Genomic DNA, 26894 nt, shown 5'->3' with positions numbered 1-26894 from the left:
TTTTCACAAATAATGTGATCTGAGATTATGATAGAATTGCCCCACTGATACAGATTCAATGTTTTTTGAATAAATGGTAATAAGTTGAGAAGGGAAAGTGTCAGGTTTGGGCATTGCTGTAAACTGCCATAGATGACAGAAAAATGAAGGCATTATGAAGGTGTTGGATTCTGAAATGAATTATTTTTTAGGTGCGCCAATCTAAAAGAGACGATAAAATTTTCTTGGAGATGCACACCTAACAATACGTTTTTGCCTGCCATAACCATACACACCAAACACTTATATTAAAAGTTAATTAATAATTAAATTATCAAAATACACTTATAAATGCATGTGTATTAAAATGAACCACATAACGTAGGTGAGTTGTTAATACTTAATACGCTCTTCTGATTTAAATAAGGTTGCGGGTTCGAACCGTATTCATATATGTAGCCGTTTAAAATTTGAAGTCAAAAGTTTTGCCTCCCGCAAGAAACCAACCCGACTCTTTTTTTTATTAAAAAAATAAATTCAGGAAAAAAGTTGAGTGAGAATTATAAATATGGAAGGTTTAAATGTGCCGTTTTATAGTTGGAAGTCGTTTAAGTCATCTCATGGTTAAATAAAAAATAACAATTTTATAATGGTTAATTATTAAAAATTGAAAAGGTGGTGTAGGAATATTCTACTAAAATAGTTACACTTTATTATTATTTTTATTTTTATATAGTAAACTTTTTTTTTATCTTTATGGAAATGGAGAGAATATATGTTAGAAATAGATATGTATGAGAATTTAAGCTCAGTTTCAAAACAAAATATACACTAAATAAAAATGCTATAATTACTTGAAGCAAAAGTGGGAAAAGAGAACATGAACAGAGCAAGAAGTTGAATCTTTGATCTAAAACCAAGTATAAAGAAATATTAAGATCAGAAGTGGACAACATCTATAATTACATTTCATGTTACTTATAATTAATCCATCCATTTGATTAACTTTTTTAAGCTTGATCCCATCACAAAACTCCAATCAAAACATGATACTCAATCCAATAAAGCTTCTTTTATTCTTAAATAGTTAACCGAACAAATGTTCAAGGCGCCTTTTAAACTTGTGACACGAGATCATTTAAACCAATTTATATTTCTTTAAGCAATTAACTGCAAAATTCTTCATTTTTGGATCAAATAATCCCATAATTATATTTTTAAAACGCGTAAAATATAATGAGAGATGCAAAAATATAATTAGATACTTTCCTAATTGTTGTGATATTATTATTCTAAATCTATTTTTTGAAATAAAAATATTAATTATGGGGTTATTTAACCCAAAAATGAAGAGTTTTTGGGTTAGTTGCTCAAAAAAATATAAATTGAGTTAGATGATCCCGTGTCATAAGTTCAGGAGGCGCGTTGACCCTTTGTTCATAGTTAATCCATTAACAGTCTTAAAACAAATTATACAACCGAGTCGATCCAACTCACGGTCTACTCGGAATTGACTCAAATAAAAAACCTCACAATCGACTCGCCTCATATCGAGTCGAGCTCGTATTCGAACTACTCAAATTAATTATCGAGTCGACTTCGAACTCTAAATACTTAATTAATATACTTGATTAGATGAGCTGGCTAGTATAATTGAGCTTTAGTTAGCTTATTCTTTTGACCCTTTATATTTATATTTTTTATAATAGTAATACTTTTATTATTATACTAAATTTAACTTTTAAATATTTAAATAGATAATCAAGTCATGGTCAAGTCTCAATTTGAACTCGAACTCCTAAAATGAAACTTGATCAAATTTGAGTCAAGTTTTAAACTTGGCATGTTAGAGTCAAGTTGAGCACGAGTTTGGCAATATCTCCACTCGACTCGTTTATACTCTTAATTTTAAATAAAAAGACCAAAAATATAAATTATGATATATACGAGCAACTTGAGAGTAATTTGCTGTTATACAAACCCACGGATCTAAAAAAACAAGAAATTTTATTATCTGAAACAGAATATACAAACATGAACACTCTCCTAACATGAGAGAATTACAAAAGAACAACAAAACAAAGAATTTACTAACTTATTCAACAATTAAACCTTAAAAAAACCATAAAAAAAACCAGAATTATTTCGATCATCAATGTCTGCATTCGACAGGAAGACCTTGAGGGAATCTTTTCAAGTCACTACAATAATTATAAATCATGAAATATTTTTGAACCCATCTCAGTCTTCTTCGAGCAGGAGCATCAAGCTCATTGGTTTGTAAATCATTGTCTGAGAATGAATTAGAAGAAGTATAGGGATTGACATTGAAGTTCCTGTAATAAGCTGTAAATGGTGCTTTGGCCCAGTCAGTTTTTACTAATCCTCCTCTTGTTGCCCAGTCATCAGCATTCCATAGGCTTGAGTATATTCTCATTGGTTGGTTTTTGGGGAATGGAACACCCATTGATTCTCCATTTCTGAATACTCTTATGGGTGTATTGTCCACCAAGAATCTGAAAATTTCCAATAATATTTATTGTTAGCATTAATAAATAGTAGTAAAAGATTATTGGTATAGCGGGTCGCTGGTAAAAACCGAACTAAATCAATTAATCGAATCAAACCGATAAAAAATAATTTAGTTCGGTTCGATATTATGGAAATATCTAGTTTTTCAATTCGGCATGATTTTTGTAGTAAAAGTATTTTGGCTTTACAAATTGAAGCGAAAAATCAAAGCGAACCAAAAAATCAACTCAATCAATTAGTTTGATTTAATATTTTTAAAATTCTTATAAATTCAGTTTGATTTGATTTGCAGAAACGAACCAAATTTAATAATCAAACCAAACTGATTCAAGTTGGTTAGGTTTGATTTGATATTATTAATAAAATAGTTTTTCGATTTGGTTTGATTTTGGAAGTAAAAAGATTTAAGTACAGTTTTGCTACAAAAGTGAATAGAGAAATCGAACTAAACCAAAAATTAATCGAATCGGCTGGTTTGGTTTATAGATTCAATCTGGTTTAATTCAAAAAATTAGTTTGATTTGGATTGCTTACATGATGTGTTGGGGCTTCCAGATGATGGAGTAAGTGTGGAAGTTTTTGGTTGGGTCGAACCAGAGATAGAATTGTTGTTCTCGGTTTCCTTGGCCCTGAGTGAACACATTTGTGTGCAAAATGTATGGGTCACCGGTTACGTTTCCCAAGAACTCGAAATCAATTTCATCATGTGTTGCCCCCTGAGATGATAACTGCACATATGCCATTCAAATTAATTTAGCAAATTTCTTGCAAAAAATAAAGTCTTATTTTGAGTATCAATTTCACATTTACCATAGAATTTAGGCACCAATCAAGTATTTAACCCTAGAATTTAAGAAGCAAGACCGTATAGTAGTTTTCTTCTATATTTCTTGCCTTTTTCCCACACTTCATAAAATAAAATGTCTCCAAAGTAGGCCATACTTATAATTAATCTCTTGACCAATTAGAAAAAAAATAAATTCAACATCCAAAAGTACTAGTTTCCAAATTCCATTCCATATTGAAAGTGACACCTTTTTTTATTGACTAAAAGGTCATTCTAGTCCTTCATGTTTAAATAATTATTTTAATTAATTGAGAATACTATTTTTATTTTCAAGTTAATTAAAAATAATATTCTCTATTTTTAGATCAATTTTAAAAAATTAAACCGTTTCGGTCTATGAACTTATTCAGCAATTTTATTGCAATAAAAGTGACTGAAAATAAGTTATATAATCCGAATTTAAAAACTTTCTAATTCAATTCTTGAAACAAAAATAACGGGTAAAATAACAATAAAACAGTTGAAAAAATAACGATAAAAAAGCATAAAAATACTCACATAATAAGCAGTGACAGTGCCAGCAGAGTTCCCAGCAACAAGCTTAAGCTGCATATCAATCCTCCCAAACAAATACTCTTTCTTGGACTGAAAACCCGACCCGGAAACCTTATCCAACGACAGAGAAAGAAGCTGGCCGCCGTTAAATATCTTAGCTCGCTTATCACCCCATGTTAAATCAAAATCTTGGAAGAAATTACCCGCTACTGACCCGACCATGAACATGCCCATTACCAGAACAGCCATGGATACTCCATTTTTGCAAGAACAGCCCATTTTTAATTATCAGAAATGCAGAGGATTATAGAAAGAAAAATGTGAGTTATTTTTGATGGTGTAGGGTTAAGAGAGACGAGGGGGTGTATTTATAAAGGTGTTTGAATGTGAGAGAGACGCGTGAGTAATAAGTTGAGGAGCTTAAGGCACCGAAGCTGGTGCCAGCTTTGCATAATTATCAAAGCTGTAAGCTTTTGTTTGGGCATTCAGTGGCTTCATTTTTTTTCTTTTCCTTCTTTTTTGGGTACTTGGATTTTTGAAAGAACAAAAAGTAGAATAATTATTAATTTAGATTTTTTTTATCTATAAAGTCATTTTTTTTAAGATTTTAATTTTGTTAAACTACGACCCCATGTAAAGAGAGTTTAGTTGTTTAGTACTTAAATTTATGTCAGATAAAAAAAATACAATATGAAATAGAGTTTAAGTAATAATGTTACTTTAATTACTGAGGAGTTTATTTTTTGATTGAAATCTAACATTAATATTTTTGGAGATGACTTTAGACCTTTTTAATTAATTTGAGTTCAATTGCTGTATTATGTATATACATAATTCTAGAAAACAATACTAATAATTAAGTCAGATCATTATATTATAGGGCTTAAAATATAGTTTAATTTATGGATATATGTCAATATTTTGTTAATCAAGTGTAAAATATTCAAGATATGTATTAATGTTGATAAGTTTTATTTAATTGATGTAACATATACTTTCTTTATCGATGAGAGTTGAACTTGATAAGAAACATTTCAAAGTTTTACCTGAATGCATTATAGACCATATAGAAAAGAGGATAAATACTTATGTGAATTTATTTCGTCGCTTATAATTATAAACTATCAATTAGTGATATTATAATTAAAATTAAATGCTACTATTTATTGTTGACCGAACATGACATTTAAAAAGATTATTTGTCATATATTTAATGGATGCTTTATAATTATACGCGATGAACTAAGTTCATATATTTATTTTTTTCAAAAAAGACACTCTCAAAAGTGATAGGGATAAAATAGATCTCCATAGACCACAAAGAAAAAGAATGCAATGATATATAGGTTGAGCAAAAAAAATTACTTTAAACATATTAACCAATGTATTTTGATTAACTCGGTTAATTTTATTAATTAATTTGGTTAGTTTGTTGCATTAGTTAATAATTTTTTTAGTTTGATTAGGATTAAGATTTAAAGTTCTAGTTGACAAAATTAATTGAACATTTTTATTTTTTGATTATTTTTATTGTTATTTCATATATTTTATCGATTTAACCGAATTAGCCGACTAATCCAACTGGTTTTATTTCGTACTCAAACTTAATGATAATTTGATTTTGATTAGTTTGGTTAATTTAGCCAAATCGATCTAAAAATAAAATAATTTAATTAATTCGATTGTTTCAAACCGGTCGGTTTCTAATCGTACCGATCGATCATATACTAAACCCTGATAATATTTGAAGGAAAATGATAATGTAGATAAAAGAATGAGTGTGTGTCCCCATGGAACTTAAGGTAGGGTCATGAAGTTATGATTAGAGGAAATTTTGGTGGTGGATGACAACTAGGGTTTGGTATGGAGGAATAAAGGTGCAATGGCTCTACATAGGTTAGAGACTGGACCACTTTTTTTATTGTCATTTTCTTTTTACCCATTTTGAATTACTTAACTTGTTTTAGGGGTTATTGCATACATGCAAAATATAACAGCTGGTTTTAATTTTTGCGAGTTCTAATTATTTTACTCTCAATTATTTATATGATCCATGAAATTTTGTTGTTTAATCTGAATCTTCTTCATAAATCCATACTCAGATGAGATCGATCATATTAGAGTTCAAAAGTTGTGGATTTTATACGAGCATATGGTTCATGTAAATTTAATTATTAGACAAAACAAATATTCCTGATCCATATTATATATTTATATATAAAAAAGAATATGCATTATTACTAAACTGTCAGAGTTTTTCATTAATCATGTGAGAAATAGGCTATATTAATATATGTCACATGCTAAGGAATTATAATTAAAACAATGATGAATTTAAAAAATAAAGAAGGGGTATAATATAATTAAAAAGAGAAATATATAGGAATAAAAAGATTAAAAACAATAATATAAAAAAGTGAAATTGATTTATCTAAAAAATAAATAAAATATAAAAAGAATAATTGGAGACTATAAATAATCAACCTAAAATACAATTGTCTACTCTACACTTTAATTTTATTAGGCATAACACATCTCTGAATTTTTGTATTTTGTTTGAGTCGGATCCATGTTTTTTATTCATTGACATTGAGACCTTATATTTTTAAATTATACGAACATTGAGTCCTTCCGTCACATAAAATTGTTAAGAATATCAATTTTGACTGAAAAAAAAAAGTTCAATTAGAAATTTAATATTGATAAAGATATAATTATAAAAACTAAATTTTAATAAAATTAAAATATAAAAACAAATGAAAAAATTATGACAACCAAATATGTGTTATGTACTAATAGTGTACGTGTTTTTTCTTCATGACAAGAGAAGCTAATATATATAAAATTAAAATTGTAGAAATTTGATTTTGACAAATAAAATTATAAAAATTTGACGAAAAAATAAACAGATGCATACATTAATCCAAATCTGTATTTTGTCAATTCGTTAATATTGTACACAGATATAGTCATGACACAGGACAATTTATGAGCATTAGATAAATTAATTAGGAACATATTCATTTCAACCAATAGTACAAAATGTTTTATAATTCAACTATTTGGTAATTATTGAATTCTTGAAGAGTACTAATATAAGATACTGTGTTTTTCTCAAATAACAAAATTTGCGATTATTATGATTTTGAATAAAATTTCAAGGACTATGCATACACAAAATGTGATGTTTGACAATTTAAGAGGGTTTAAATTAATATTATTTCATGTTTATATTGAGAATATATATAGGTTATATTTGTCATACAAATATTTATTTTCATAATTCATAAAATTTAAACATGTAAACTAAAATTCCATTGAGATAGACTAAGGAGCACGGGAATTCCATCAAAACAGCCAGCATATTTATTTTAAAGAGCATTAATGCAAGTCACGAGACAAAGAAGGCTTGGTAGCTAAAAGTATTTATACTTTAAATATAGGCCTAATACCTTAAAAAACCCCGACCTTTTAGCCCCTTTTCAATCATACCCTGACGTTGTAAATTTGTCAATTTTACCCTATTTTGCATTTTTGTGTTTCAATTGTACCCTAAAATATTAAATTAATGCCTTTTTTATTTGAAAAAAATTTAAAAACATTCTCCACGTCTAATATATATTAATTGCATGTTTTTAAAATTTATTTAAATTTTGTTAAATTAATTAGGAATTTAAATTAGTGTTAATTTGATTATGGTTTTTAATTAGTTTTTAAAAATAAAGGACTTATTTGTACTTTTTTGAATACAAAAGAATTTAATTTCATCTTTATACTTAGTTAATTGAATGATTTCATCATTTAAGTAAAAAAATTAATAAAAGTTAAAAAATTGGGGTACAATTGAAAACGGAAAATTCAAAAGTGGGTAAAATTGACAAATTTGCAACGTCAGGGTAGAATTGAAAAAAACATTAAAGGTCGGGGGTTTTTGAGTGATTAGGCCTTAAATATATAGTTCCAATTTTATTTTTTTAATATATGTCCCTTTCACTTATGAGCGTTGCGTCCTTGGTTTTCTTTCTTTAATTCTTGGTTTTCTTTCTTTAATTCTTTTGTTCCATTTGAAATTTGAGTCTCAACCTAAGATTTATCCATCTAGATCCTTCCTCTGTCCGCAAATTTATACCAATTACCAACATGAGCTTATTATATGATATGAAAAATAGATAATATTCTCTTCATCTTATAAATAGTTTTTTAACACCTTTAAAGTTATATGTACACTCGACTCTCTAATAGTTAATATTCTATAAATTAATAATTCTAATAATTAATAAAAAATTGAGAGAACCAACTTCGTTCCACGTTGGATAATTAATAGTTCTATTATTTAATAATTAATAAAATTTAAAATATATTCTACATGAATATTAATTATTAGAGAGATTTTTGTAAAGAAATTTATAACAATTGATGATTTATTTGAGGCAATACTAACCTTAATTCATAAAGTGGAAGTTAAAATACCATCAAATTAATATTGGTTAACAATTAAGAAATTTATTGGAACTATCGATAATAATCCATCTAAAAAAGATATTTTTACTAATAGTCCAATTAATACGAGCATTTAAAATAAAATTTTAATATTTCAAAACATTTCAAAACATTTCAAAATTAAAGTATTATGTATTTAGAATTTAACCGATATATAAAAAAATATTCTAGATTTTTTTTTTTGATAATTTGGGGAGGAAGAATGCGTTTGTAAGAAAAATCGACCCCACGACCTAGCAGTTTGCTGCAGCGCTTATACCATTTGAACTATAGCTCATTGGTAATATTTTAGAATGTATATCTACTTTGAGCTGACCTTTGAGTTTGAGGCCTAGATGGTTAAACGCATGTAAAAATTGAAGGAATAATAGTTCTCCACTTCATGCATCATACACACCTCAAATTGATTTAATTAAAAATAGTATTTTAAATTTTGCAAAAAATTGGTATTTAAAAATTAAATCGGTATGGTTATTGGCTCATAATCTAATCATTTTAATTACTAACCGAACCACATAAAAATTAAATATATTTATAATTTTATACAGCATATACTATATATTTGCAAGTAAAATTATACATATATTATTTAAGACTCTCTTAGAATATATATATATATATATATATATATATATATATATATATATATATATATATATATATATATATATATATATATATATATGTATATGAGCTTCTTCTACATATATAGCTTAAAAAATAAATAAATATAGTTAAGTATATGAATTAGTCGGTGTTTACAGTTCAATTTTAATGGTTCATTGATTTATAAGGATTTTTATGTTCAAAACAGTTGAACGATTTTGCAGTTTTTTTTCTTTCAAAAATCGAATTAGACTGAATTTTAATTTATGCAAACCGGCTGAACTAGCCTATCTAATCCGGTTCTTAAAATTCTGATTAAAATACGAATACAAAAACAATATGCTACTTAAATTTAGATTTTCTTTCTTTATTTATTCTCATCAAATGGGTCTTTGACTAATTTCATGAATAAACACTTAGAAAATTGAAAACAAAATGCTACTATAAAAATAAATTCTATAGAATAATCGAAGATTGGATCAAGTTGAGGAAATTAATGTTGTGACATCATGTTATATATTAGTATTATCTAAATATATTAGTTTAGTTTAGCCAGTCCGATATGGAAAATCTCAATCTCTGATCTCTATGTTGGCTCAGTCATCAGGTGAAAGCTTATATTTTTTTTTTGCAGTCATCAACGTTCATGCATGCTTCACCATCACTGCATTTTTATTTAATGACTAGAAGCCATATATTTTTGGATGGAGAGATTCATATCCTATCCTCTTAATTATTTTCTGCCTTATTTACAAACCAAATATTGACTTAGCTACGCTATATGATTAGATGATTTCGGTTCAATATTAACCGAAGAGACCAAATGCTCACCCCCTGTATCGTAACGAAGGGAGGGGCATGAGCCCCCTTTAAATTTTTAAAATATAATAATTTATATATAAATTTTTTATGTTTTACGATTTAATCTTTTTAATTTTTAAATATTACATCTTCCATATAAATTATAATGATTATTGCGAATATTAAGTTGGCTCCGTCACTGTCTCTGTATAAAAATAGTTCATCGTGAATCAAGTTTATACAATAACTTTTCGAGGTGAATTAAGGAACATCTATAATCTTGTCTAAATACAAAATTGAACTAATACATGATTAATTAACAACTCTAACAGTATGTACCCTACTAACAGCTAAATATAACACTGTTTTTAGATCCTACAAATTTTAGATACATACCATACCTACCGTCATAATTAAATTTGGTGGTGTTGATAATGCTTATTCGGAGGCTATCAACTAATAGGGTTAAGAAAAATTATGAATTATTTTCTATTTTATGATTTTATTACAAATTTCTGATTTTAATTTATTAAAATACAAACTATCAATTTCTTATAATCGGATAAAAATCAATACTAACGGTTATGCTTTTGGTTCACCGGGAGCCGCAGGAGCAATTTTTAGAACTTTAAAGGGTTTTCCGAGTATGTTTTGCTTTCGGTATTGGGGTTTCTTTTGTTTATATGGTTGTGTTAAATAAATTATTATGCTTATTTTTTTTTGTCTATCCGGTTTATAGGGCTTCACCCTGATTAATCCGAATCCGACCCGTGTTGTGCATCTGGTATGGTGGGTGAGTCTGTCAGTGAAGATTTTCTATATTCACAATACTCGAATTCGGGATTTTTTTAAACGTTATCAAACCGCTTATCACTTAAACCAACTCGAGTTGGTATATAGTAGTATAGATATAATTAAGTGATGCAGCCAATACATAATTGTATGGGCAAGTGAGCGGGGCGGTGCAATTAGAGGTACGTAAGTAGGTCAAACGTCCACATATTAGTAGTGATTCTAGGAAAGAAATTGCCTTTTCCTAATTGGACCGTCACATTATACGCATCACTTTCACATTCCAACCTAAAAATCCAACCAAACTTAATCATTATTACCATTATTTTTGTGATTTCCTTTTTCTTTTTGATAATCACACATTCTTCCAACTCTGACTACTATATGACTGCCGCCAGCCTATTCATAACTTTTTTCCCCATCGGCCAAGTCCCTCACTATATATCTGGAATTGACCCCGATTTTAACCGTTGTCACCGCCTTCCTCGACCTGCCACCGCTCGCCCGTACGAGCAATCACTCGTTTTTCATGGAAGACGAACAAATTCACTCTCCAAATGTTTAAATCGAACTTTTTAATGATCATACACCTCAACTTTAATTTTAATTAATTAATTAAAACAACTTTCAAGTATGAAAACATTTATAAGAAAAACAACACTTTCATCGACCATATATATAATTCTTAGGGTGGTAGTGCAGCAATCAAGTATATGCTCTTCATTAAATTTATCTATTGATGGGAGAAAGTATGGCTTATTAAATTAAGGAGAGTATAATTTATTTCTTAGTGCAAATTTAATAATTAGCAACGGTGAACATTTATCTTCAATAATTTTATCTACTGATGGGAGAAAGTATAATTTATTAAAATAGAGAGGTATAATTTATAAAACTAGTGCAAACTTAATAATTAGCAATGGTGTTACATAACTTACATTTACTTAAAACCTAAAAAGCAAAAATATTCATGTAGTAGAACATATTCTTTACTTTAGAGAAATGAATTATGGCAACTGAAAGATTTAAGAATTATGCAAAGAATGATAAAGTAGATTTTTGATTAAATTATAATGGAAGGTATGTAGGAACTACACAATTATTGAGTGAGTAATTAAGGACAACAAAAATCCAGACCCATTCTATAATAGTAGTAATTATTTAGGTCTCTAAAACTATAAACGAATAAAAATAATTTAATTATTTACAATAAATTATTCTATTTGTGAAATAAATATAGTTTCTATAACGATCTCAATAAATTGATGCATTATTTAATCAAATCAAAAGAATTAATTATTTATAATTATAACAGATAAATATAACAGCTTAAAAGTTAATAGAATTTAATGAATTATTCATCTTTATACATAAGTAAAAGAATAATAAAAGTAAAGTAAACATAAAAACTTTTTAAAACTGGTTGAACCACTTATATTGGGGTGAGCAAAACCTAAATCAAATTGATAGAAAACGGATTGATTAAAATAGTTAGTATCATCTGATTTGGTTTACGATTTATGAAATTTCTGATTTTTGATTTTAGTTAAGTTTTGGGACTCGGTTCACCGAATTGAACAAAAAAAATCTGAACCAACATTTCAGTTTACCGAGCCAAAATAACCATAACCAAATTAGTGAAGTTTGGTTCCGTTTCGGTCATTTACAAATTGATTAGAACTAAACCTAACAGACCATAAGCCGTGCTCGCCCTTATATACAAGTCATTTGAACAAAGGATACCAGTCTGTTTAACGGGTTGAAAAAGTTTTTTTTTTATTAAAATAATTTGAGATAATCAAAATTGATTCTATGATCGATCTTTTAGTTATTATGTTGGTTCAGTGTCCTTATTTGGCAACCAAGAACTTAATAATTAAATTTATTAAAATTTACCATGAAAATAATAAATTCGAGCATATTTATGACTAATAATGTGTATTTGATATTTTAGTTGAGGTAGTTTTAAAAACAAAAATTGATCAATTTAGAATAATAAATCCAAATTAAAAAAATTCAGCTCAGTTCAATGAGATTGAGTTTTAAATTTTATCAAGATATCATTTTTTAAAAGGATAAAAAAGTTAAAAAGATGTTAAAATCAAGTATCAAAATCTCATTAAAATTTATCATCTTAACTATTTGAATACAAGCAAAGATATTGTTATTTTTGTATTTTTAAAATAATAGGAATATTTATTAAACAATAAAAGTAAATGTTTAAAACAGAATATTAAAAAATATTTTAAAACTAATATCAATAATTAATTTATTCAGTCAATAATATATAAACTATAATTACATGGCAACAAATTGTGTCACATCATTCCCTGACAAATAGTCCACAAAATTATGGTTCTCTAAGAAGGTGAGGCCCAAACAATGATGGAGGAAGCATGGGTTAGCTAATCCAATGGGAGTTTTCAGATACCTTTCCCATATATTCAAAGCTGGATTTTGTAAGTTTATGAAAAATCATTCACATAATATTAGATTCCATCAAATATTTTAGATTTTTTTATTAAATTGTAATAAAAATGAATTTTAATAAAAATATTAGAACACTTATGAATTTAGTAATTTTTTTATAATTAATAATAAATAAATATATTACTCTCTTTATTTCAAAATAATTATTTATTTTATTCTATATTTAAAATTAAGAAAAATAAAACTAAGATTCTAAATTTTTATAAATTATCTTTATTTTTTTCGTATATTATTATTTAATGGAATCTAATATTATATGAATGACTAAATATCAATTTGTACATTTTAACAACAAAAAAACACCACTAGCTTTAAAATTAATACTTATGACTTCCAAAAACATACTCATTTATTTGTATTTCTTCTTCATCGCTAAATTCTAAATTTTTAATTGAACTTACAATGCAAACAACACAGGTGGAGAAGGGAGGCTGCGGCACCTTGGTATCGGACCTAGGCATCTCTCCAGCCGAGCGAGAGGCACCTCCTTCCGCTCCTTGATTCCGCAACTCTAAATATATATTATTTTCTGTTTGTTTGTATAATCAATTGCAAATCCCTTGAAAAAATATTAATCTATTAATTATAAAAAAATTAAATTTTCTTTATCTATGGAGAACCTTGCAAAAACTTAATTTTAGTATAATTTAATTGCAGTCACCATTTAAATTAAAGTGAAAGTAAAAGTAATGCGGTGCCGGCTATACTTAAATTCAATTGTTTAAGATATATTGAAAATTGAAACTTTCGAAAATATTAATAAACAATATAATATATTTTATATGAAATTCGGAGGCTTTAATTTTAGGGTTTTTTTTTTCTCAAAATCTATTTTTTGAGTTTTTGTTTGTTTGTAAAAGCACGCTTTTTAGTAGATTATTGATAATTTATCAATAAACTAATGGTGAAAAGGGTATTTTAATAAAAAAAAATTAAAAGAGAGATATAAGGCATAATTTCCCTTGGATAATATAAATCGGTAGCTCCCAGAGAAAATAGAGAAATTCTTAGGTAGACTCGGTCTACCACGTCATCCATAGACTAACCTATCATATTATGACACGTCATTAAAATGATGGCAATCTTGTAATATTACTATTCAAAAATGTAAATAAGTAAAAAACGAATTTACAAGATTGCCATCACTTTAATAACGTGTCATAATGTGATAGGTTAGTTTATGGATGACGTGGTAGACCGAGTCTACATAAGAATTTCTCGAGAAAATAAAAGAAAAGGTCCACTTCATTTATAAGTAATGTCTCTTCCCTCAGCAATGTTCCATGAATCTATCAGCTCGCTTACAACTCCTTAATATTTATAGGTACCATGCAAATCAACCAAATATCTTCTACTTTTGATACTGCAATAAATAAACTAAAAATTAATCAAATATTAAACTGGTAGGTTTCAACAACTCATAAATATTTTCTAATAAAATGTATTTATAAACTAACTAGTAAACAAATTAATCAAAAAAAAAGAACTAGTAGGTTTCAAAGATTTTTTTTTTGTCGAAAAATGAAATTTTACCAGATGAAATAAATCAATTATAAAGAGTCTCAATTCTAACCACGATATTTGAACTAAACATTACAACAACCTTATAAGAGTTTTTTAGTTATTAAATGCCACCAACTAAACTCAAAAACACCTAAATCTAATTATTGATCTAGCTATAGATGTAAGTGTGAGCTCACATATTTTTCCATAGAGATGCCGACCAGGAATCGACGGATGTTGTTTTTTAGAATTCCGCCGGCACCTTATGAGAAATTAAAGTCTTTAAACTCCGAAAAAAATATGGTCGTAAGGCTGAAACTTAAAAGATTTAACGGAAGGACACCATTAAAAATGGAGCCTACGGTTTAATTTGACTCAACACGAAATTTTTTATCAGGTCCAGACATAGTAAGGGCTCACATATTTTTCATCACTGGGTTTCACAATTAATATGTTACCAAACTTTCATTTTGAGATTTCTATTTGTAGTTTCATTTTGAATAGATCAATTATTTTGCTTTATTCTAGTTTTAAATTTTTTATATCAGTTGGTCTGCATGCTTACATCAATATAATATAATCTAACTTTTAAAAATAAATAAATTAAATGATACATTCAATAAAAATAATTTATGATCTAAAATGAAAATGAAGTAAATAGGCATGGAATTAATAGAATATGTTTGGATGGCAAGAAAATGAGGTCCGAGAATGATGGGAGGTATGGGTTAGGGAAGTTCGTACATCCCTTTCGCGTATGCTGAGATCTGAAATTTTGCAAGTTTTTCACAATGTTCCATCAACTCTTTGGATAAGGATCAGACGTTCGTACAAACCAAAAGTACAAATAAACATATAACTAATTTAACCATTTTTTTATTATTATTATTTGGAAAAGTGAAGAATTTTGGCACCAGCGGTAAAATTTGATCGTACGATCTTGGTAAACTGTTGATGAGTCTTTAACAGAATTTTATTTTTTATTTAGTTCCTGATAATTAAGGGCGAACAAAGGATCAAATAAAAAATATCAAACTGTTAATTATGACACACGTGTGAATTATGAAACACGTGAGAGACCTTAGAATAATTTGCTCAAAAATATAATAGATGGAGATTTTCGTACTTCCCTAATAATTTTAGTTGTAAATGACTCTCTCAACCTTCATAAGATATCATGTGGTATCTTTATCTTTGCCTTCTAGAGTTCCTCCAAATATTTTGTTATCTTTTTTATTCGACGAATTAGATTTATTCATTTATTGTTGATGTACGTATAACTGTTTAACCACGTAAATTTTTTAAACTATTTGACATCTTATCACATGATTTACTAATAATTAAATGCATATAAAATGATTTCAATTTCGATGCACGTATTTATCAGGTCAACATAATATAACCATGACATTATTTTGTATTATAAAGAAACAAAAATTTACTTTAAATAAAAAGAAAAACATCCTAAAAACTACCGACTTTTTAACCCTTTTTCAATTATAATCCAACCTTTTAAAATCGTCAATTTTACCTTTCACTTTCAAGTGTTCCTAATTTTGTAAATTGGACTCTTTTTACTCGAAAAAAATTCAAGAAAAATCCTTATGAAGGACTTATTTGAACTATTCTCCACTCAATTTTTTTTTAAGATGGATGATTTATATAAACTTTTTTTTAATGGAATAGAGGTCAATTTAGTACTAGGGATACAATTGAAAGTGAAAGATAAAAATTTGAACAAACTTAGCAATTTTACAAGGTCAGAGTATAATTGAAAAGTAGCTAAGATGTGGGTGTGTTTTTTTAAAAGATTTTTTACCAAATTAAAATAAAATTATACTTTTCTAGACTATTGAAAATGAAAGAGAATTTTTTAGTGAAAATGAAAAAATAATAATAATTTAGCAAACATATTTAGAATTGAGACTAAATTTTCATGGCAACCATTTTTAAAAGTTAGATAATATTTTTAAAATTTGGTTATAATCTATACAGAACGAAAGTATTTGAATTTAAAAAGTAAATTTTTTTGAGCACATTGCAACAAACCTTTCAAATTATAACATAATTTGAAAATTTAAAAGTTTGATCGTAATTGCTAAAAAGCATAAATATTTAGATTTTAATAGTGTAAATCTTTGAAGAATCAGAAGAAAATTTAATTCCGTCATAAAAAGAATTTTAAAACTAATAGGGTTAATGTCATAAAAATTCACCAAATTTACACGTTTTCTCAATTTAATCACGTTTTTAAAACTTCTCATAAACATACATCAACTTTCATTTTTTCTCATATTCATACATGGTGCTGACGTGTCACTCACTCATTGGTTAAAAATGACTTACACCTCAGCAAATTGCACCAATGAATGAGTACCACGTCAGCATCGTGTATGAATTTGGAAAAAAAAATGAAAGTTTGTGTATATTTATGAAAATTTTTAAAGAACGTGATTAAATTGAGAAAACTTGTAAAGTTTGTGAATTTTTATGACATTATCCCAAACTAATACAATGAAGTTACAATTGCAACAAAAACAATCAGTTGAAAATTAATCATAAATAAACCAAAAAGAAAATATAGATCAATATATATTTGAACTCAAATTATAGCAAAACTGCAGAAAATAATAAAATATTTATGGCCGAAATGCTCAACCATATAAACAATTTAAATCTCTTTAGCAAAAATTTATGCAGAAGTACAGAAAAATCAAAGAAATATTATAAAAAAATTACAAAACTACGAAAAATAATTATATACAAAACTGAAAGAAAAAATATTTAACACAATTACAGGAACAGTATGCAAAACTGCAAAAATATGCAAAATTATAGATATTATTTTTAAAAGAAAATCACAGTGAAATTGCAAATTAATATTGCACAACTACAAAAATATATAGAATTACAGAAATACAAATAAAAGTATATCAAAATCTGGTAGCTCATAAACAAAACAAAAGGTTAGAAAACAACAATTCAACTAATCACACCATTCCCTTTCATCCACTAATTAAATAAACAAATAACATTAAAACAAAGTTACTGTAGAATTTCCCGTGCTAATCAACAAGACAAATTTTGAAGACGGGTAATTAAAAACGTAGTTTTTTGGTTTAATTTGCACACAGGAGAACAAAAGAAAATGATATTGCATACTGAAAATTGAAACAGAGGTGCAGTGAGAAGAGAGTAACTAAAATCAAAATGAAGTTGCAGATTTAGATTAAACTGCTTTTGAAATAACTACATACTACTAAAGTGACCATCCGAAAAAGTCTATCAACCTACTCATTTTGCAACAGCCTATTGCTGGGGAGGAACAGTTGAAACATCAAAACCAGGAGGAATAAATACGACATCATCCCACGTCGAAGCAGAACCCTCCTGCAAAAGATCGACACTTAATACTTGGTTTAGCTTTTCAAAATCAAATTTCCCACATAATACACATAGAAGATGAAAGGAAAGAGATCTCAAAGCAGAATAATTCAGAAAGATAAACATTCGGTAGACAGCTCCGTACCTTCATAGACTTGATTATTTCTTCAAAAACAGCAACCTGTAAAACAGAGGAAAATAAGTCGTAATTCGTAAAGAAGATAATATTTACCAGCAATGGACATCGATAGGCAAACCTGTATATCCCCCTGCCTAAATGCAGGATTTAACTTCTTTTGGTCGCTTGAAGCTCGCATGAGAGATTTTTCTAGATCCTCCTGCACCAATAAGAAATGTTTATGGACCATCATGATCGACTAAAAAACTGATGCAAGAAGGCCAGTCTTCTGTACTAACCTTTCTAAAGAATACCGGACGATAACTTTTGTTTTGACTTCTCAATACCAAGCTTCTCGACTGAAATTCAAAACATTTAGAGAGTTAAACCTGAAAATATAACTTTTAAGAAAGTTTGAAGCAAGTGCCCAACTCTATAGAGCCAGGGTGACATGCAGCAAATTGAATCCCCTACGACCTCCAAGGGCTAGTTAAATGCAGATTATACATTAAATACTTAGGTGAGCACCAAAAGTATTAAAATATAAGCCAAAAACCCCAAGTAATGATCTAACACAATCAACTCTGATGCACAATCTATGTTGAGATTTGAAATTAGCCAAGTGCATCATAAGCTAAGAGAAACTATTCATATGATCAAGAAAAAAAAATTCAAATTACTAAGGGAGACCAAATGATAAAGAGTACTCAAGACAACAGAATCCTTAAAGTAATGATAGCAATTAGCAAACACAAGCTCGTGTCAATCCCAAAGAGAATATAATTGATCTTCAAATCATATTACTGAAAGTTGTTGAACAAAAAACACTTGGCTTTATGAGTTGGGAAGCTCTCTCTTCAACAACTAGAGGCATTAAGGACTAATTTGTTAATTAAAGGAAGCTCAAGCACATGCAAATCACAAAATAAAAATAGTTGATTTTTCATGCAATATTTGGTATTATTACTGTAGCTGTATTGTGAAAAAAATTCATCTCAGAAATGTAAAATAGAAGCTATTAAAAACTTATTTGAAAGTAGATATCAGACATAACTTTAAAATGTTATGCCAAATTTTTAAATAGAGTGCTTTTAGAAAGAACAAAAAAGAGAGGTTTTAACCTCAATGCTACACAAACATAATGCAATTGGATAAAGTTCAATACTTTACCACAGGCCAGAAGCCACTAAGCTTTTCTATCCATATCTTCAAGATTACTGATCAAAGAAATAAAGTACTTCAGTTAAAATCTCATTGGTATCCAAGGCTTTTTAATTTTATCAATTAGGAAAAGGGGGTATTGATGCGTAAACTTCTGGCGGAAGTATAATCTTAACCCGATAAGTTTTTGGCCAGCTTAGGAGACAACTTATAGATGAGCTCAGTTAGACCTGATTTTTGATAAAATTTTGAGCTAGAAATTCACACTTCGTCAAGGAAGGTGAACTGAATACTTTTACAGAAATCTTTCATAAACAAAACAGCAGAAAAAATATAGAAGGAAAAAAAGAAACATCAACAGAATTTCAAGAGATCCACTTCTCTCCACTTATTCCTGAAAATAATAGACACCCGCAGCTATTATTTCATTTGTCTTTATTTCAAAATACTTTGTAGCTTGCCCTTTTCTATTCCCTTTACAGATGTCTTTCTAATATCTTTAGTGTTCTTCTCATTGTGGAAATGAAACAAACTGAGCTGAATGAAAACCCAAACTCACTGAACACAGATAGTCATACCATAAAAAATTCACAAGAGAGAAAGTCTGAGGAGGTTAGCAAGTGTAATCAGATCACAAGCCTCAAATGATCCTTTCCAAAGTCATTTTTGAAATACTTTAAAATTGAAACGTAACTTTAGTTGAGTTCAGTTATATGCTTTCAGAAACAATATATATAAATAGATGACATTTTCACTAAGCTTTCAAATATAATTATTATCATAAAAGAATCCTATTTTAATAATAAAACATATACTATTACTAGATAAGAAATAAATTAAACTACTTTCTAAATAAGTCTAAGACTTATATTTATTTACTAATTTAATATTTAATTTAAGCTAAGATATAGGAATATATTATGGCACCTTACATCTATCATAACATTACTCCCTTCTTGGACTAAGAGCTTGTCCTCAAGCTCTGATCTAACCAATCAGGTGGTTTCCTCTTCCTCCGGGTCGTATAATAAAAGGGAAAAATGTTTCCTGAAGAGTAAAGTGCATCACAATTAAAACATCGTCCTCTTGCTCTTCGATCTGACATCTCAGCTTTCGTCAAAAGCTTAATTGGTGGAGTAACAATCTCACTTCCTATGTTGGGAGCTGATTCAAAATTCTCGCCTTGTGTTTTTTTTTCTTGGCAAGTTGATGAAGATGGGACTGCCCATGCGATTGGAGATCGCCCTACACTGATGCTTCCATAGTTGAATTGTATTTTTCTTTCACTAGCTCGCGCTAAATTCACAGCCACAGCCAGATTTGGGGGATCTTGTATCTCCACATAAATCAAAGGTTTCTCTGTTCCATTATCTGAAGGAAATTCCAGCTTGGAGTATTTTGGAACAATTGCTGTTCCACAGTGATTTGCTGGCTGTTCTTCTCCACTTATCTTTTGGATATTGCAACCTGACCGAGCCTCACTAATCTGCCCCTTTTCTTTGACTGAAAATTGTAACTCCAACATCTGTTGTATTGCCTTGACACTCTCGCGTAATTCGCGAATCTCCTGACTCACTCTCTGTTCTAAATCTTCGACTTTGCTTGCTAATTGGTTCTGATCAGCCATGACGACCGGCTCCGATACCAAATTGTTATGGTCCCGCAAATAGGATCTCGTCACGGGTCTGTTCGCCGGGAAATCTGCTAGATTTCCTTTGTTTCCTCCTTTCTTCGAGCGACCTATTTCTAATGAACAAGAGACTTTCTCTTTTCAAACTTTAACTGAAATTATTGATTGATTTATTATTCTAAATTCCTTCTCTTTAAATAGAGAAGAATCTTTTCGTGATTACAATAGGTAATCTAAAAGAGTCCTAATTAGAATACGTATCTAAAAGAATCCTATTTTAATAATAAAACATATACTATTACTAGATAAGAAATAAATTAAACTACTTTCTAAATAAGTCTAAGACTTATATTTATTTACTAATTTAATATTTAATTTAAGCTAAGATATAGGAATATATTATGGCACCTTACATCTATCATAACATTACTCCCTTCTTGGACTAAGAGCTTGTCCTCAAGCTCTGATCTAACCAATCAGGTGGTTTCCTCTTCCTCCGGGTCGTATAATAAAAGGGAAAAATGTTTCCTGAAGAGTAAAGTGCATCACAATTAAAACATCGTCCTCTTGCTCTTCGATCTGACATCTCAGCTTTCGTCAAAAGCTTAATTGGTGGAGTAACAATCTCACTTCCTATGTTGGGAGCTGATTCAAAATTCTCGCCTTGTGTTTTTTTTTCTTGGCAAGTTGATGAAGATGGGACTGCCCATGCGATTGGAGATCGCCCTACACTGATGCTTCCATAGTTGAATTGTATTTTTCTTTCACTAGCTCGCGCTAAATTCACAGCCACAGCCAGATTTGGGGGATCTTGTATCTCCACATAAATCAAAGGTTTCTCTGTTCCATTATCTGAAGGAAATTCCAGCTTGGAGTATTTTGGAACAATTGCTGTTCCACAGTGATTTGCTGGCTGTTCTTCTCCACTTATCTTTTGGATATTGCAACCTGACCGAGCCTCACTAATCTGCCCCTTTTCTTTGACTGAAAATTGTAACTCCAACATCTGTTGTATTGCCTTGACACTCTCGCGTAATTCGCGAATCTCCTGACTCACTCTCTGTTCTAAATCTTCGACTTTGCTTGCTAATTGGTTCTGATCAGCCATGACGACCGGCTCTGATACCAAATTGTTATGGTCCCGCAAATAGGATCTCGAGTTATGGTCCCGCAAATAGGATCTCGTCACGGGTCTGTTCGCCGGGAAATCTGCTAGATTTCCTTTGTTTCCTCCTTTCTTCGAGCGACCTATTTCTAATGAACAAGAGACTTTCTCTTTTCAAACTTTAACTGAAATTATTGATTGATTTATTATTCTAAATTCCTTCTCTTTAAATAGAGAAGAATCTTTTCGTGATTACAATAGGTAATCTAAAAGAGTCCTAATTAGAATACGTATCTAAAAGAATCCTATTTTAATAATAAAACATATACTATTACTAGATAAGAAATAAATTAAACTACTTTCTAAATAAGTCTAAGACTTATATTTATTTACTAATTTAATATTTAATTTAAGCTAAGATATAGGAATATATTATGGCACCTTACATCTATCATAACAAAATGCATCTGAAATTGGAATTTTTTTAACACACACAGAGCTTCTTTTTATTAAGTCAATTGATCTATAACTTCAGCTTGGTGTATAAACATGAAAAAATGTAAATATGGGAGCATATTTAAAAAAATAAACCTTGGTTAATTTGATCACTGTTGTCTCTGCTCTATTCCTACAGATCTACAATGACTTATTTGATACAAAACATATTGCACAAGAAGCTTAAATTACTAGAAGCTCTAGAAAACATGAAAAGGACATAGTTTGGCAGTCTAATTGCCAAGTCAATGATAAGGCCTCAGTTCTAGTTTTTCATCAACGTGCATACAATCATGTCCAAGCATCAAAGATCAACTATTATCAAATACTAACATAGTGTAATTATGACAGCTCCGAAAGCTAGTAGAAGACCCGTTGTTGTTGCAAGTCATACTAATTTATGTAATGGAAGATTTTTCCAATTCTTATATAATTATTGAAGAATTGGGTCTAAATTGTGCAAATGGAATAAAAATATCCATACAGCCGATTCCAACTAATTTGGGACTAAGTAGTTAAGTTGAGTTGAGTAGTATTCTTATGCAACTAATCGTGTTATGCTCAACATTCATCACGGTTCCAATGACATAAACATGAAACAACTCTGGAAAAATGAAAAAATTGGTCCAGTAAATTTAAAATAGGAACCTGGAAAACTGGAACCCCGGAGAAGCCATCATCTGAAAATCCGACCTTTTCTCGCTCCTAAAGAAACACAGAATGAAACAGAAGGCATAAATAAAACAGAGTTAGCATACACATATATAAAAAAAATTGGTCATTGATAAGCAAAATTAAAATAAAGAATGCTGACTAATTTAATTTTTAGTTGAGCAAATTTAATATTATTAAAAGACAAAATTATCATGCAAATGATCTATGCACATTCTTGAAGTCGTAGAGAGATTTCTCACACACTTTGTAGCCTATTATTTACTTTCTATTGGCATACACTTACACCAGGTCAAGAAATACAAATATTTTAGATTTATTAAGAAAGTAGATCAAATTGAACAAAGTCCTGGAATGTAAACAAGACATATTTGTTCAAAAAGAAATTGTTAATCCAATACAATGATCCATCTCCATGCATTCAACCAGCCCCATCACTCTATATTTCTACCGAGAAAAATAAATGAAACAAGTACGAGATGGTATTTAAATTTGAGTTTAAACACCTAATGAAATCAATTTAAGTGAAAAGCTAATCACAAGTATCTAAAGCTACCATAATATACCAGAATCTGCCTGAAAGAATGTTGTCATGGAAAAAGGAATATGTTTGGAGATTAGATACAAGCTAAAACAATCATGGATACCTCGACAGAACATTCATGATTCTTTCCTAGTTTCCTTCCTAATCTTTGGCTATTCCTCCATGCTTCATATCGCAACCAAAAGCAGTAAGCGTCTACACACTGTTTCATGAGTAACAACTCTACACACTGTTTCTTGTAACCAATTCATTATATCCAAAACCACGAACGCACAAGCGAAATTCAGTTTTAGTATCTGACAACTCTATGCACGTGTCTACAAGACTGCTAGAATTGTCAATACTCAGAGCAGATATTTTTACTTGAAAAGTATGCATCCCGAATCGTCTTATTCATTGATTGTACTGTTGGAGTCCTACAATCATATTCTGAGATCCAAGATTATTATTTTCCACCTCAAGACTGGCTGCTCATGATGTCAGTCTATTCTATTATCTATAGAACTCTTGTCATTGTTCTGAATTATTCGGACCTTGTATCATCAGCAAATCCAGGTCATATATTTGATTTTGATTCAGAACAAAATCTTTGAATTAATTGTTACTAACAAAAGGACTACAGAGGTCAAGAATGAAGGACCACACCATAACCTGGTCCAAACCGACACAGGAAACTCTAGCATCGCTACCGGATAAAGTAGTTGGAGATAAGCAGCATCTATGCTGCCAATTGATTTTTTTTTTTCAATAAACTAAACTACTCCTATGATTTAGCTCACATTATGCACTTGCAATCACCGATTCTAAAGCTACTAACAAACTATCTATTTGAAAGTTTGAATTCTTTACTTCTTTTTTCATTCAAGAACCTAGTTATTACGTATCATCAGAAAGATAGAAAAAAAACTCCAAACAAACACCCAAAATATATAACTATTATGGATTGGTAACAGAATTTACAGTGCAACCAAATGATACTCACCCTGAGTGCATTCTTGATTTGGGTCGACTCCGGTATCAACCGAAACGCCACACCTTGAACCTTAAGCTGAAAAACCTACAAAATCCAACAACTAAAAACATCAAACCACGCAACTAAATCACAAAAGTAACAGCATCAATCAGATAACAACATAAACACACCTTATTCAAAGCAACAGCAACCACTTTAGACCCGCTTTTTCGCATTCCGGGGTCCATACTCTTCATCTGTTCAAGAAGCACCTCAGCATCTTCCTTCTTGAAACAAAGCAGACTCAGTGATTTCCCGGTGGAAGCTCCAGTAACCAACACAAATTCTTCATTAGAATTACTCAATGCATACACAGGCACACCTGCCAGCCTCTCTTCAATGGCTTCAGTTGGCATAGAGACAGCAGTTCTTGGTGCACGAATTGGCTCCAACTGAGTTGCCATTCGAGCCCAACTCGGGTTTCTTGAGAAATTTTCAGGGTTTAAATGAGAAATTGTTGAGTCAATTACATGTTTTGTTTGGATTTGGAGGTTTGAAAAAGATGTTTGGAGATGGGTTTGAACTAAGGTGGAGAAATGGTCTTTGAGTGCATTGAAGGTTTGGTGAAAATTAAGAGTTGGGGATTGTTTGGATGACGAGAAAGTTTCTGGAGTTTGTGATTCTCGGGAATTCATTTTCCCGGAAAGTTGAGTGAGAAAAGGAAGAACTGAGGAGAGGAATAATTGGTGGGTTTATGGGGTTTGATTTTGGGGAGGTAGAGGGTTTTGTATTGTTGGATAAAGGGTCAGTTTGCTAACTAAACTTTTGCTCAACTCCAAATATGATAAAACTTAACTATCAATTTAAATACTTTTTAAAACATTGAAAAGCAACAAAAATTTATTTTGCCTTTGAAACTTGATACAAAGATGTAAAAATTTATGGTTTGGGAGAAAAAAGAACACTCAAAATTTGGCTCTTTTTACTGTTTAATAGTTGTCGAATGTGCTAATGCGTCTGGATTGGGATTTCCTCAAGTTCAAAATGAACTTGAGGGGTCATGTTCACGATTTACACCGTCATTATTTCAATTTTTTAAATGAATTTTGGTGTACAATTTTACTAGGAAATAAAATAATTATGGATATATCATTTAAATATCGATATATTTTCATAATACCAAAACTGTTTTTTATTACTAAAACTATTTATTCATTTTAATTATTTTAAATTGAAATTCAATTTAAAAGCAAGTGTCTGAGTTTATCAATAAATTTGATATCCAATTATAGCAATAAACTCTTTCCAAAAAAAAAAAGTATAGCAATAAACTTACTGTCCAAGTTTACAAATTAAGTTGCTATTTATTTTTATTACTAAAATAATTGTCTATTAAATTTATTCAAATTGTTTTAAACTGAAATTCATTTCTAAAACAAATGTAGAAATTTATTTATAAACTTGGTGCGGTGTTAGAATTCGCAATTATTTTTAATAATGAAATTGTAGTTTTGTTTTTTAGATGTAAATTTAGTCCTAAACTTGGTGTCCAAGTTTACTATAATCGCGAAGCATGACGAGGTTATGTACTAGTATTAATTTAAAATCAGTAACGGGTTTTCATCCTGATCGGATAGATTATCCTTGTTTTAAGAACCGAGTTGCAGGGGCGGAACTAGGGAGGGTCGAAGAGGGTCGGCTGACCCTCCTCGCCGGAAAAAAAATTAAAAAAAATGAATTTTTTGGATTTTTTTTCCGTAGGGGCGGTTGTAACCGCTCCTAGAAACCGCCCCTACATGTGTTAGGGGCGGTTTTTCTCTGTAGGGGCGGTTAAAAACCGCCCCTACAACTGAAAATTAACACATTTAAATTGTTTTACTGCAGTTTATTTTTTTTAGGGTTAATTGCAAATGCATACACGAACTTTACCCTAATTTGCAATTACAACATAAACTTTAAAACTTGGCAATGTCAGTAACCAACTTTCATTTTTTGGCGAATTGGTACACCGACCAATCACGCAACGACACATGGCGGTATATTACAATGTCCACGTTAGTGTTTTTCGTGTTTGGTGTATCGATTTGCCAAAAGTGTAAAGTTGATTACTAACATTGCCAAGTTTTAAAGTTTATGTTGTAATTGCAAATTAGGGTAAAGTTCGTGTATAAATTTGCAATTAACTCTTTTTTTTAAATAGCCGAACGTAAAATTTCAACCCTCCTAAATTAGTGTCCTGATTCCGCCAATGCCGAGTTGTAGACATCGAAGTTAAGTTTCAAGACCCT

General features: G+C 29.5%; 2 protein-coding genes across 2 annotated transcripts; both read right to left on the bottom strand.

Annotated features, from left to right (window-relative positions):
- Window positions 1-1969: 1969 nt before the first annotated feature.
- On the bottom strand, window positions 1970-4297 carry LOC126653560 (xyloglucan endotransglucosylase/hydrolase 2-like). Its single transcript, XM_050347476.2, has 3 exons — window positions 3857-4297; window positions 3046-3239; window positions 1970-2495 (listed from the first exon to the last, which is right to left on the bottom strand). Exons 1-3 carry the CDS (start codon window positions 4130-4132, stop codon window positions 2132-2134), a joined length of 834 nt encoding a protein of 277 aa, XP_050203433.1. The 5' UTR covers window positions 4133-4297; the 3' UTR covers window positions 1970-2131.
- Window positions 4298-17681: 13384 nt separating this feature from the next.
- LOC126653465 (protein TIC 22-like, chloroplastic) lies at window positions 17682-25390 on the bottom strand. Its single transcript, XM_050347365.2, has 7 exons — window positions 24798-25390; window positions 24637-24711; window positions 23087-23143; window positions 18347-18406; window positions 18187-18267; window positions 18075-18110; window positions 17682-17935 (listed from the first exon to the last, which is right to left on the bottom strand). The coding sequence occupies exons 1-7, from the start codon at window positions 25299-25301 to the stop codon at window positions 17855-17857; spliced, it is 894 nt and encodes a 297-aa protein (XP_050203322.1). The 5' UTR covers window positions 25302-25390; the 3' UTR covers window positions 17682-17854.
- Window positions 25391-26894: the final 1504 nt, after the last annotated feature.

Source organism: Mercurialis annua, linkage group LG6 (genome assembly GCF_937616625.2).
Source record: "Mercurialis annua linkage group LG6, ddMerAnnu1.2, whole genome shotgun sequence".
In the NCBI taxonomy this organism is placed as follows: domain Eukaryota; kingdom Viridiplantae; phylum Streptophyta; class Magnoliopsida; order Malpighiales; family Euphorbiaceae; genus Mercurialis; species Mercurialis annua.
Note: the sequence above shows the minus strand (reverse complement) of the source record. Positions and strands in the feature narration are given on the sequence as shown.